Raw genomic sequence first — 14,818 nt, 5'->3', positions numbered from 1 at the left:
GAAATGAATGGAGGGCGGCTGCTCATGCGCAGTGCGCCCTCCGTTCATTTCCTGGCTCCGTTCTCATTCTAGGTGGGACCCGCACCTATCAGACAATGGGGGCATATCCTAGCGATATGCCCCCATTTTCTGAGATGAGAAAACCCCTTTAAAGAGGACCTTTCACCGATTATTACACTATGAACTAACTATACAGACATGGAGAGGAGCGCCCGGGGATCCCCCTGCACTCACTATTATCCCCAGGCGCCGCTCCGTTCTCCAGTTATGCCCTCCGGTATCTCCGCTCACTAAGTTATAGTAGGCGGAGATTCCAGTCACTCAGTTATGGTAGGCGGAGTCTGCCCTTGTTCTGCTCTAGCGCTGGCCAATCGCAGCGCAGAGCTCACAGCCTGGGAGGTTATTTTCTCCCAGGCTGTGAGCTCTGCAATGCGATTGGCCAGCGCTACAGCAGAACAAGGGCAGACTCCGCCTACCATAACTTAGTGAACGGAGATACCGGAGGACATAGCAGGAGAACGGAGCGGCGCCCAGGGATAATAGTAAGTGCAGGGAGATCCCCAGGCGCCGCTCTACATGTCTGTATAGTTAGTTCATAGTGTAATTGTGGCGAAACCAACCTCGCCACTGGGCTTTGGAATGGACTGGCTGCTGGCCTCTTGCCCCTGGATTATGGGCCATATACTAACTTTTGAACCCCTGGTCTGATTCATGCCATTTTTTAATATGTTGTTCCCCTGAATGGATTGATTGCGAATATGTAATTTTTATGTGAATGTGATGTATGGTTTTAGAGTTATGAAAGTTGGGTAGAAAGTATGTTTAACTGTATGTATAATTGAGTCTCCTCTCAGGATAAGGGGAGAGAATATGCTGGGTGTGTTTCTATTGTGCCATTGTCCCATTGTGTGTTTAAAGGGTGATGTCTGTTCTGTTGTCTGCACATGTGTATTGGCGATCTCCCTTTGTCCTCAGAGATAATTGGATTGCTCTTCAGGTTGTCTGGACAGAGAGGAGGAAACCATGATGCATTGTGGGGATATGTTGTCCTATGTCCAAATCTTCATTCTGGTCCTCTGGGGGCGTGAACGATTGGTTGCTGTAGTTACATTGTATATGTTGTTAATTACTGATTGGTTGTATTTCAAACCCCTGTGGGCAGTACTATGTTTGTTTTTTGTGAATAAAAGAGGCTGTACTTCAAGTACAGTCAGACCACTGATTGACCCTCAACACGGAGCCTTGTCTCGTTATTGGGGGGATTCACTGTATGCTGTTAGAAGACCGATTGCCAGGATTATATAAACCTAAAGAGTCGTTCCACAAACAACAATTGAATGCCCAGTATATAAAAGTATATTTTATTTCATAATAGTAAATAGTACATAATAATAATAATATAACAAATAGCAAAAAAGTGATGAATTTTAGAGAGTCAGCGGAAAAAACTCCGGATGCCGCAGTCCCCCGGGCCTGTGTCTCTATAACCCACCACAAGATGGATCACATGTAGGGCATGTATTGGATACACAATGTGGTGATGGGACAGAAAAGTAGGGAATATAAATATACACCCAATGCGGTAATCTAGTCTGTAATCATCACCTAAATGTGTGGCCTGAGACGTATGGATCCTAATATGTCACAGATGTAGACATGGACAAAAAATATATAAATATATCATAGATTGCCCAAATAGGGTACTGCAGGTAAAAGAGACCCCATAAATAGGATCAACTAAAAAGCTGTAAGCAGAGGGACTCAACCTGAAGTGTAAGATGAAAAAACACAGATCACCACATACCCTGAGACATGGTGGAGGGCAGAGACAGCAGGCACAGGACAGGCAAAGGACCCCGACGCGCGTTTCGTCGGGGTCCTTTGCCTGTCCTGTGCCTGCTGTCTCTGCCCTCCACCATGTCTCAGGGTATGTTGTGATCTGTGTTTTTTCATCTTACACTTCAGGTTGAGTCCCTCTGTTCGTCTGCTAGCAGCTATTCCTGAGGTTCCAGTTTGGAGTGCTACTTTGTATCCAGTTCGGGAGTTTGGTGTTCTGCAGTAGCTGTGCCTGTCTCTCAGAAAGGGGCTTATCGCCTAAACGGATTTTAACCCCTTGTCTGCGGAAACGGTCCGTTACAGTAATAATCTGTGAAAGATCCTCTTTAAGGACCAGGCCATTTTTTAGCAAATCTGACATGTGTCACTTTATGTGGTAATAACTTTAAAACGCTTTACTTATCCAGGCCATTCTGAGATTGTTTTCTCATCACATATTGTACTTTATGACAGTAGTAAAATTGAGTCAAAAAATTTCATTTTTATTTATAAAAAAAATACAAAATTTACAAAAAATTGGGCAAAATTAGCAAATTTCAATTTCTTTACTTTTAGAATAGATAGTAATAATTCCAAAAATAGTTATTACTTTACATTCCCCATATGTCTACTTCATGTTTGGATCTTTTTGTGAATGACATTTTATTTTTTGGGGACTTTAGAGGGCTAAAATTTCCAAGGACCAGTTCAGGTCTGAAGTCACTTTGTGAGGCTTACATAATAGAAACCACCCAAAAATGACCCCATTTTAGAAACTACACCCCTCAAGGTATTCAAAACTGATTTTACAAATGTTGTTAACCCTTTAGGTGTTCCACAAGAATGAATGGAAAATGAAGATCAAATTTCAGAATTTCACTTTTTTGGCAGATTTTTTTCATCAGATAATTTTTATTAACAATTTTCTGAAAATAGCAAAAAAAATGCTTGTACAATATCCATGTAACAGCCAATAAAGGGATTACCAAAACATCACATGTTCAGTCACGTTGTTGCATGGGTATAATATACAGCAACCAGCATAGTAGTAGACGTAATTGAGATTAATCATCACTGGAACACAGTGCCAATTGTACAAACCAAATTTTCCACCTTTTTTTATTTAAAAATAAAAGGACCATCCCTCCCTGTCCAACTAAACTCCTCCCCCCACCCAAGCGATGGAACGGGCATGGCTCCCCCATCCGGGTACCTTATCCAAACTTCAAGAGGTCAGCATATGGTGTACTCCTCGCATCAGGCTAACAGGCCACCTTGCACCCATCATATGTCATTCCATTCATATTGAGTCAACATTCAAGACAAGAAAAAAGAAAAGCTAACAGAAATAATAAAGATAAAAGGAGGAGAGAAACAGGGCCCTCGCTACTTCCCTAACACATTATATTTAGGAAGGGAGGCTAATCCGGACACCGTATCCTGTAGTTTTCCCAGTTTTCCCATATCTTATCAAACTTCGCCACACACTTTCTCTTGGTATATACACCTTTTTCTAGGCGCAATATATCAGACATCCTATTTATAAATTCTCCCCTGGACGGAGACTGGGGTCTAAGCCAGTATCTGGCTATCAGTTTCCTAGCTTGGAATAGCAGGCGCTGAATTCCCAAGCGGTGATGACGATTTTTGATGTCCAATATCCCGAGCAATATTGTAGGCATCTTTTATAGAGGCCAAAACCGCTGTCCAGAAGCTCCGGAGCTCCGCACATTCCCAAAACATATGCAACAAGGATGCAGGACTGATACCGCATCTAGGGCAATCCGCATTTGCCCGAACACCTATCCGGCATAAAAATTCCGGAGTCCTATACACCCGGTGTAATAAAAACAGCTGGGACATACGTTGCCCCTCACACACCGACAGTTGCGGAGTAAGTGCTAGGAGCGCCTTCCATTGCTCCTCTAAAATCGGCCCAACCTCATCTTCCCATTTATGTTTAACTGCTAAAACGTCTTGCTTCAATGATTTCACATACAAGTTCCTGTAAATGGATGATATCAGACCACTCGAGGAATTGTTTGTGAGAAGCTGCTGAAACAGCGGAACCGTAGTACATTTCAGCGATAATGATTTCGCCTGCGTCTGGAAAGCGTGACGTAATTGCAAGAATTGATAAAAGGCCATGTGTGGGAGACCGAATTCACTTCTTAGCTGTTCAAAGGACTTAAAGACGCCAGCACTCTGTAGCTGACATAAATATCTCACTCCTTTACACTCCCATGGCGAGAACCCATCTAAATGGAACAGTTCAGGCAGGTGTGGATTTTTCCATATAGGGAAAAACTGCGTAAACCCTTGTACTGAAAGCTGCGCCCGACATTTCTGCCATACCTTGTGTATCATGAAAAGTGTGGGATGACCTGTCATCTTGCCAGCAAGCCCACTGTATTCCAATAGAGTCACCGGGAAATCATGACCTATGATGTGTGCCACCAATCTTGCTGAAGCACTATCCCCAGGAGTCCTCCCCCATCCCCTCAGCTGTTGCAATTGGGACGAGATGTAGTAGAGCCATGCGTTCGGGACTGAAAGCCTTCCAGCCTCTTTCCCCCTCTGCAGAGTGTCTAGTCTAATCCGAGCTCTTTTATGACGCCAGATCAGCTCCCTAAATAGTCTATCTATTTTAATAAATATCCTACGGAGGTATCCATATCGGGGAATTATGTAGGACGTACATGAGTTTGGGCATGAGAATCATTTTAAGAAGGTTACTCCTCCCAATTTCAGACATCGGCAATTTGCACCAAGCCTTAACCTTAGCAGACATTGTAGTCAAAAGCGGTTCTACATTAAGTTTATTATAACAGTTAGGGTTCGTGGTAACCAAAATCACCAAATACTTAACTTGACGAGCAACCTGTAATGGGCTGGACTGGGGAAGGAAAGTCATAGCAGATTCATCTAGCGGTAGGAGAGTGGACTTGTCCCAATTGATACGGAGACCAGACCTATATCCGAACTCCTGTATGAGTGACATGATAGGACCCAAGGACCGTTCCACATTTCCCACATAGATTAGCATGTCATCCGCATACAGGGACACCCTCTCTTCCCAGGTCCCACAGGCAAATCCTATGATCCTGTCAGATGAGTGCAACACACATGCAAGCGGCTCAATTGCGATGGCAAAAATAAGGGGGGATAGCGGACATCCCTGACGGGTTCCCCTGCCTAATCTAAACACCTCCAATATTCCCCCATTAGCCCGTATCCTAGCCATGGGGCCATTATACATCAACTGGACCCAGGAGATAAAGGTCTTCCCAAATCCCATGACCCGCAACACCTTCCAAAGATAGCTCCATTCAACACCATCAAAAGCCTTAGCCTCGTCCAATGAAAGGATGGCTCGACCTCCAACTGACTCGACCCTTCTCTGGATATTAAGAAAAAGTCGTCTAAGATTTACCGAAGTAGATTTATCAGTATGATCGCTATGAATAATAGTGGAGATGACCGACTGCAGTCGGTTCGCTACAACTTTCACCAAGATCTTAATATCAGAGGTCAACAGCGAAATTGGTCTGTACGAGTCAGGGAATTTGGGATCCTTACCAGGTTTGGGCAAGACCACCACAATAGCCTCTTTCATAGAGGCGGGAAGACTTCCTGCTAGAAGGGCATCATTAAAAACCGACATAAGATGGGGCAGCAGGACACCACTATATTTTTTAAAGAACTCTATCGGCAGTCCATCTTTTCCCGGTGCTTTCTCATTGGGAAACGATTGTAGCGCCAATTCCAACTCAGTGAGTGTCAAAGGGCCATCTAGACATGTTACACTTTCCGCCGATAATCGAGGAATCCCAATCCCTTCAAGATAAGCGGCTATATTAGTAGAGTCCACCTCTAGTTTAGTCCTATATAGGGATTTATAATAGGCGTGAAATACTGCTAGAATATCCTCATCTGTCGTGGCAAGAGAACCATCCGTCCTCTGAATAGACAAGAATTTGGACGGGCCCTCCTGGGCTCTAATAACCCTTGCTAGTAGCTTCCCAGAACTTTCCCCCGCCTCAAAATACTTTTGTTTTAAAAAAAAAAAACTGCGATGATCCGCCGTTAGCAAGAAATGTTGCTTCAACCCCACTTGTGCTGCTATAAGGATTCCTCACTTGCCCTGTCAGGTGAATTTACAAACCTTTCCTCCGCCTCCACTACTAAAGCTTGCAACTTTTTCTGGGCGTCCCGGGTTTTCGTTTTATGACGGCTAATCTTTTGGATGTAAAGACCTCTAGCGTATGCTTTGCATGTATCCCACACCACCCCCATAGACGCAAACCCCACATTCTGCGCAAAAAATTCCCTCAGTTCCTCCACCATACCATTCTCCCCATCTACCAGCTGCAACCAGAATGGGTTAAGCTTCCATGTACCAACCCCAGGGGGACGCCTGGCGCCCCAAGTGCAATTCTACATATATCGGGTAATGGTTGGATAGACTTCTAGGTAAGTATTTAACCTCCGCAACTAGCGACAATACCTTAGGCGATCCTATAGCTAAGTCAATTCGAGACAGCGAATGATGAGAGCTAGAGAAACATGAGAACTGACGTGAAGTTGGATTCCTCACCCGCCAAATGTCATGCAGGTCCAATTCCCGCAGCACAGTGACGAAATTGGAGTCCCTACTCGCTCCCGACATCCCACCCCTATCTAACGTTGCAGAGGGACAAGTATTAAAATCTCCTACTATCAGTATAGGACAGTGAGGTAATTCCACAATATACCTCATAATTTCCTTTAGCACCTCACTACTATAGGGAGGGGGAATGTACACTGCTACCAATATGAAGGACCAATGATAACAAGTACAGTGGAGACAGACATATCGTCCACTATCGTCTATATGGAACGAATGACACACAAACGGCAGTGATTTATGTATCAGAACACTTACACCCCTGGAATGTGAAGAAAGCATGGAATGATACTCATGACCAATCCACGGCCTGTGTATGACCGAGGTAGTGTTAGGAGATAAATGAGTCTCTGACAGACAGATTATATCGGGGTGAAAGCGTTGCAACGCCATAAGCACCGCGGTTCGTTTAGTCGGCTCTTCTAGTCCCCTAACATTCCAGTCTATTATCTTAAGACTATTCGCCATAAGGACTCACAGTACAATTAATAGCCAAGCACACCACTCCAGTCATACATGTTACCTCCACACTCCCTTCATACCACAGAAGATCCCCAAACCCATTCCATCGCTCATCCCACCCATTCCCAACCCCAGAAACTAACCCAAAAACATAACAGCTTCCGGCAAGGATGGAATCCCTACCCTGAAAAAACAAACAGGGCGAAAAAATTTCCCTACAGTCGGCCAAATAGATGGCTGAATAACTGCCAAAGGAGAACCCGTGAAAGAGTACAAACATAAATCGGGTCGCTTTTGCTGACCCGCCTATAGGCAAGTAAATCTGCAGCGTAATATGCATGAACAAATTGCAAAGACATATCCGAACATCACTAGGTAACACACATAACTAATCACCTAGTTTCTATAGTTTTAAATTAGAGGGGCAAAGGTTTAAAAGTAATATCAGGAAGTATTACTTTACTGAGAGAGTAGTGGATGCATGGAATAGCCTTCCTGCAGAAGTGGTAGCTGCAAATACAGTGAAGGAGTTTAAGCATGCATGGGAGAGGCATAAGGCCATCCTTCATATAAGATAGGGCCAGGGGCTATCCATAGTACTCAGTATATTGGGCAGACTAGATGGGCCAAATGGTTCTTATCTGCCGACACAGTCTATGTTTCTATGTTAAGATAGCACAGGGGCCTAAGGACCCGATATATAGAACACATGTAAAATAAACAAGAGGTCGTAAAAACATTAGGCAAGAAGGAGGTACATCCTATACGTAAAGCAATATTATGCAAAACATATCAGGCGCGTCCCATAATATTTTCAGCATAGCTCACGTGTCCCATCGCTGGCAGAGGCAGGACACTCATCCCACAGTTGCCGAGTTCTTGAGCGACGATTCATTGGCGTCGATCCACTGCGCCGCCTCTAAAGGAGTATCAAAGAAGCAGACTTCTCCATGCGCCACCACTCGAAGCTTGGCGGGATACAGCATAGAGTACGGAAGTTGTAGATTCCGGAGGCGACGCTTCACATCCAGGAACTTGACTCTCTTCCGTTGGACCTCAGCAGAGAAATCCGGATAAATCGCGATTTTATTTCTATTAATCAATAGCTCAGGGAGGTCTCTCGCTTTCTTAAGAATAGCATCTCTGTCCCTGAAGTGTAGCAACTTCATTAAAACTGGACGAGGTGGGGGCCCTGGTGGTGGAGCGCGGAATGGCACTCTGTGCGCCCTTTCAATAGCAAACATCCTGGATAACGAGTCCTTGCCAAATTTAAGTGTAAGCCAGTCTTCCAAAAAAAAATCACCGGATCAGGACCTTCTGCCTTCTCGGGGACGCCCACCAAACGGAGGTTGTTCCTCCTTGATCAGTTCTCTAAATCGTCCGTTTTTTACATCAACAGGGTCACATTATGAATAATCCTGCCCAGATCCCTTTTAACAGGAGGCAACTGGTCCTCCCGGGTGCCCACTCTGACTTCAAACTCAGCCATCCTGTCAGTGACTTTTTTAAGGTCTTGACGAAGAAAGGACACATTCTCTTGCAGGCTGCCCATGTTAGTAGTAAGAAGAGCAAGCAAACTGCTGCACTGCTGTACAGCATTAAAGATATCTTTGGATGTGGGCTCACCAGTGCCATTAGCAGGCTGTCCATGCTGGATACACATAGATGCAGGGCCAGTAGGTGGAGCTAAGGGGACAGAGGCTGCAGCTTCAGCCATTTCTCCTGACTAAACCCCCATGAGTAGGCCCCATTGCAAAGGCTGGCTGACACAGGGATGTCTCCCCAGAGATAGCTGGGGGTGGAACAGGCACATCAGAGGGAGGTATTGCAGAGGCTGTACAGGCATATTTACCCAGGCGGGCCGCCACATCCGCGGCCCGCACGTCCGATGCGGCGCCGTCTTGCTTGACCGGCGTGGAAGTCCCGGCTTCTCTCAGCTCACTCTCCTTCTTGCCAGTGCAGGTCATAATGTTTCCTGCAGGTTCCGTACACTCCCCGGCGTCTCCCAGCGCTGTCCGGAGCAGCAACACTCACTGCAGATGGAGGATTCCTCAGGATAGCAGACGGCAGGTCAGGAGCTCCCCGCAAGCACGTCCGTTCACATGTCCGACCAGGCCACACCCCAGATTTTCCATTTTAATTTTAAAAAAAAATCCACTAACAAAGCAAGGGTTAACTGCCAAACAAAACTCAATATTAATTTTTTGGGCGACTGTCTTATGAAGGGGCTCATTTTTTTCGGTATGAGTTTTGATTGGTACTATTTTAGGGTGCATATGACTTTTTGATCACTTGGTATTACACTTTTTATGATGTAAAGTGACAAAAAATTGCTTTTTTGACACACTTTTTATTTTAAATGTAACGTCATGTGATATTTTTATACAGCAGGTTCTTACAGACGCGGCGATACCGAATACCTTTTTCTAATTTATTTAAATTTTACACAATAACAGCATTTTTGAAACAAAAAAAAATCATGTTTTAGTGTCTCCACAGTCTGAAAGCCATAGGTTTTTTTTTATCTTTTGGGCGATTGTCTTAGGTAGGGTATCATTTTTTGCGGGATGAGGTGACAGTTAGCTTGGTACTATTTTGGGGGGCATACGCCTTTTTGATCGCTTGGTGTTGCACTTTTAGTGATGTAAGGTGAAAATGGCTTTTTTTACATCGTTTTTATTTTTATTTTTTTACGGTGTTCACCTGAGGGGTTAGGTCATGTGATATTTTTATAGAGTCAGTCGATACGGATGTGGCGATACCTAATATTTTTTACTTTATTTTGGGAAAAGGGCGCTTTTTTTTTTTTTTTTACTTGAAACTTTTACATTTATTTTATAAAACTTAATTTTTTTAACTTATTTTTTAACTTTATTTTTTGTCCCACTATGGGACTTCAACAATTCAGGGTCTGATCCCTGTTTCAATTCAGCACAATACATTTGTATTGTGCTGTATTGAACTGTCAGTGTCTTACACTGTAAGATGCTGACAGTTGCCTAGGAGACCCAGCATGGGGGCTGGATCTCCTGGGCTTCCGTAGCTAGCAGTCCCGATGTCTTTGAAGGCATCGGGGCTGCCATAGCAACCATCGGGTCCCGTCACCGCAGCACTGGGACCCGTTGGAGATATACAAGCTGCATACAGGGGGTTAATCTGCCGACATCTGTGTTTTCACTGATTCTGTTAGATACAGCAGTGGACCAGCTGTCAGTATCAGCTGGGCCCCTGCTGCTAATCGCGGCAGCGCGTGTGGGGCAGCGTGTTAACACTAGGACGAGAATGCTCGTCCTAGTGCCTGAAGTACCGGCTAGTTAAGATGAGCATTCTCGTCCAAGGACCTTAACGTGTTAAAGGGGTTGTACCACAATGGATCCACAGCATCAGCACTTATCCACAGCATCAGCAATAAATGTCCCACCAAAAGGACTCCCATCACTCACTAACATGGGGGTCCCGAGCCTCAGGTCCTCAATGCAGCACCACAGTGAGAAGGAATGGTGGGCAGCACACTGGCTCAGTGGTTAGTACTGTTGCCTTGCAGTGCTGGGGTCCTAGGTTCAAATCTGACCATGGACAACATCTGCATGGAGTTTGTATGTTCTCCCCCCCCATTTCCTCCGGGTACTTCGGTTTCCTCCCACACTTCAAAGACATACTGATAGGGACCTTAGATTGTGAGCCCCATTGGGGACAGCAACTACTTATAATGTCTGTAAAGTGCTGTGGAATATAGTAGCGCTATATAAGTGCGTAAAATTATTAAATAAAAAGAAACAGAGGTTACACATCTGTACTCCCACTACATTTAATGTCTACCTTGTACAGGGGAAACAACCTCATTAACTGGACAGATCTATAGAGTAGTGCTCCATGTGTCCACAGTTTTGTTCACCTTTCCAAGTGAAATGCATAATATATAAACAATGAAGGATTTTGTAAATGTTCTTTTGGCTCCAGTGCAGACCTCAGCGTCTCCATCATCAGAGAATACAAATGATCCTGCAGTCACACTCCTTGTAGTCAGTTATCATGGAAATCACAGGAGATGTAGACTGAAACTGTTTACTTTTGCTTCATTTTTACTTTAGATGCACTGAAGCAATACAGACTTTTGTTTCCATGTGTGTACGCAGCCTTCAAAACCACACTCCACGCCACGTGAAAATGTACTTATCCCCATGTACACACATGGTCCATGAAGATGAATTCATAATAGCTCAACCTTAAAATGACTTCCTTTTTTGTGTAATGAGCAAAACTGTGGCATCTCACAACTAGCCGAGCTGCACTGCTTACCTTGACTACGTCCGATTTGTGTTTTTCTAGGACCTGAAGTGTCTGTGCGGTGCTGGGGTCCACCACAAGAACCAGAGAGTGACAGCCATAAGCAATTAGACCTTGACAACCCCTGTGAAGAAAGCACTATTAGATCCAACAGAAAAGGAAAAATAAATAAAAAATGTAAAGTATGTAAAGCATTAAAGTTGTTGTCTCACTTCAGCAAATGGCATTTATCATGTAGAGAAAGTTATTACAAGGCACTTACTAATGTATTGTGATTGTCCATATTGCCTCCTTTGGTGGCAACCAACGTGGCCGCCACTAGCCTGTCTCAGACTCTTGAACTGTAATGCTCCCAAACTATGGAGCCATAAGGGGTATAAGCAGCTGCATAATACTTTAAATAACCAATAAAGTTGCATATATTTTGCTCAGTAATGAGCTATAACTAGTAAGATGCTGAATGTAACTTTTAACAACCTGTTGGAAATGAATTAACTCATAGAATTACTCCATGGTTCTACTTGCATAAAACCCAAGTTTGTAATCTAGAACTCAAAAATGCTGTATGCAAGCTGCTGAAAACACCACTCAATATGTTGCAAAGTAGGGGAAAATTTGATCTACTGGAGTCCTTTACTTTCTCCCTGCTGATGCCATGTGCAAGAGGTAGAAACTTTGGGGCAAAATAATCTTGAATTTTGTCGCTATTTGTACCAAAAAACTGACATACATGAATTGCAACACAAGTATTTTAGAGACTTTGAGACACTTTTTGTGATTTGACAGGAAAGGGGGATTGGCTCAGCCAAAATTAATGTGGTTTTACCAGAAATGGGGGAAGGCTTTAACGAGGAGCTGTTATAAATGAAAGGTGGAATTTGATTGGTTGCTATTGGCAACTAAGCCAGTTTTCTTTGACACCAGTTTTGATAAATCAACCCCTATGTGCCAAAATGTTATCACTTAAAAAACAAATGTAAACTAAGCCAACAAATACTTGGTATAAAGTTCTGGTCATTCTGGGCTCTGGCGGTGCTATCAGTGATGGACAGCGATCTCTGTATAGACAACCATAGAGGGCAGGCTGTCAGTCATTAATAGGACTGCCTTCTGGACTTCTGAACCCAGAATGAGTAGGAATATAAGAGTAAAATACAAGTTATACTGAATCTTTTCCCACAAAACTATTTACTATTCTGCTCAGTTCTTCTTGTTCTATAACATATTGCTCTCAGATTGTATTTTCGAATACTTTTAGACAGTATCAGTAAATATGGGCTGATAAATCTGCTGTATTCTGTGCTAGGTGCCATTAACCAAGCTGCACTTATTTGTGCAGATAAGTCTAATAGCCCAATCGATCTATCCCTATAGTCCTGTGATCACAGCAGCCTCACAATCAGTCAAGCAGGGTGTAGGAGTGTACAAACAGGGTGGAAGGGAGGAAAATGCGTGCTGAATGTAATGTGAGCACGCAATCTTGTATAAAGTGTGACTGTGATGATGAGAATATCTCGTTGGTGATTAGGAAGTATAAGAGGTATGCATCACAAATAAACCACCTTTAAAGGGAACCTGTGAGAAGATTCCTGCTACTGCGTTTCAGAGTAAATCTTAGCTTTCTGTAACCAAGGAGCCTGTCAGGAGTTCATACTGTCCATGGTTTAGATGGCCTAATCTCTTCACAGGTTGCATTTTAAAAGAAAGCCTTCAAAAAGGATTGTGAATGAGCAAGTTTTTATTTTTCACATTATTATTATTATTATTTTTTTTACAACATCCCCTTAAGGGTCCATTCACAAGTCCGCAGAATGGGTCAGCTTCCGTTCCGCAAATTGCGGAACGGGTGTGGACCCATTCATTCTCTATGGGGCAGGAATAGATGCGGACAGCACACAGTGTGCTGCCCGCACCACATTTTCGGAGCACGCCGCCGATCTTCCGGTCCGCGGCTCCGGAAAAAAATAGAACATGTCCTATTCTTGTCCGCAATTGTGGACAAGAATAGGCAGTTCTGTGGGGGTGCCGGCCGGGTGTACTGCGGTCTGCAATTCACTATGGACTTGTGAATGGACCCTAATAGTGAAGTGCAAGTCATTGCCATGGCCAAACACTATTCACTGTGACAAATATGGGACAAACTGTGTGTCTGGATTTGTCCCATCTAGGAGCTATTCATTTTTGACACTTGCGTTCTATTTGTGTTATACAGCCGCATTCTGATTTTGTGTTTTATTGCTCATTGGTACCACTGTGACAAATACGCAGCAATAAGGGAGGTGGTGCCAGGTTGAAGGCAAAAACTTTTCAGAGCCCTATATCACTTCATACTTAAAGGGGTTATGCAGGGAAGGTACTGATGACCTCAGGATTAGGGATGAGCGAATCGACTTCGAATGAAACATCCGAAATCGACTCGCATAAAACTTTGTTCCAATACTGTACGGAGCAGGAGCTCTGTACAGTATTAGAATATATTGGCTCCGATGAGCCGATGTTATTGCTTCGCAAATAACTTCATAAATTAATTTGTACTGTAAAAAAACATTTCCCGAACTTGGGTTTGGTTACAAGTTGTCCAGGTTCTAAATGATTGGTGATTGGTTATCAATATCAGATCAGTGGGGGTCGAACACCCAGCACCCCCACTAACCAGCTGTCAGCCGCCATTGCCGGAAATAAATGGAGGATGGGGCCAGAAGCACAATGGATATTGTGTAGTGGTCATGTTGGGTTATAACAGCTCTACTCCTATTCAAGTGAAGCTGAGTAACTCAATGTAACCACTACACAGTGGATGGAGCTGTGGTTCCGGTTCCATCCTTGATGGGTGTCAGACGCCCACCCCTCTGATACTGGTGACCTATCCTAAAGCTAGATCATCAATATCTAGAACCCAGACAACCATTTTAGCAGATTTGCCTTTCAGGAGTCTGTAAAGCCGAGGCAACGAATTCACATGGGAGCAGCAGTAATAGTTTTTTTACCTCTACAGATAATACGTAATAGGAATATAATAATATATAAACCAAAATACATTAAATGGATGGCACTTCCTGTAACACTCTTAATGGAGATGAGAGTTTTACTCACTAAAAATCATATTAAAGAAAATTACATATTACAAAAAAAAGGGTCCAGAGTCCATTATGGCCACTGCACCCCACAATGGCAGCATGTCTATTGGATTCATGCTGCTAATCCATCTCCCTATACTACAAGCTGTGCATATTACCAAAGCAATCCATGCGTGAAGATTGCTGACAAGCCAGAGCGTTAGTTCATCTGTGCCGGAGAAGGCTTTATATAGATATAGGAGTTTTCCTGCCATTTCTTTTGCTCATTATCTGACTGCTGAAGTGATAAGAGAACAAAGTACAACAAGCTGGAGCAAAAATTCCTGCTCCATTACCGCCACATAGTGACGTAGCGCTCACTACATACAGTACTATAGTCTTGTCATTCTGGAACTCAAGGCGACACTAGAAATAAGATTATAACCAGTATGTGATAAGCAGTTAGCTCCCAGCACACAATGCTTCAGTATAGCCTGTATCACACCTGCAGATTTTTTAGCTCGTTAGCGAT

General features: G+C 43.6%; 1 protein-coding gene across 4 annotated transcripts in view; it reads right to left on the bottom strand.

The window, feature by feature from the left end:
* Positions 1–14,818, bottom strand: part of WDR11 (WD repeat domain 11) — a 131,232-nt gene that overhangs the window by 104,692 nt on the left and 11,722 nt on the right. For all 4 annotated transcript variants that reach the window (XM_040436021.1, XM_040436022.1, XM_040436023.1 and 1 more), the window contains exon 2: positions 11,243–11,354. In XM_040436021.1, coding sequence (XP_040291955.1) covers positions 11,243–11,354 — 112 coding nt within the window. The remainder of the gene's footprint in view (positions 1–11,242; positions 11,355–14,818) is intronic.

The sequence above is a fragment of the Bufo bufo genome, chromosome 6, assembly GCF_905171765.1.
Source record: "Bufo bufo chromosome 6, aBufBuf1.1, whole genome shotgun sequence".
Classification (NCBI taxonomy): domain Eukaryota; kingdom Metazoa; phylum Chordata; class Amphibia; order Anura; family Bufonidae; genus Bufo; species Bufo bufo.
The sequence above is the reverse complement of the archived record's forward strand: the minus strand, read 5'-3'. Positions and strand labels throughout refer to the sequence as shown.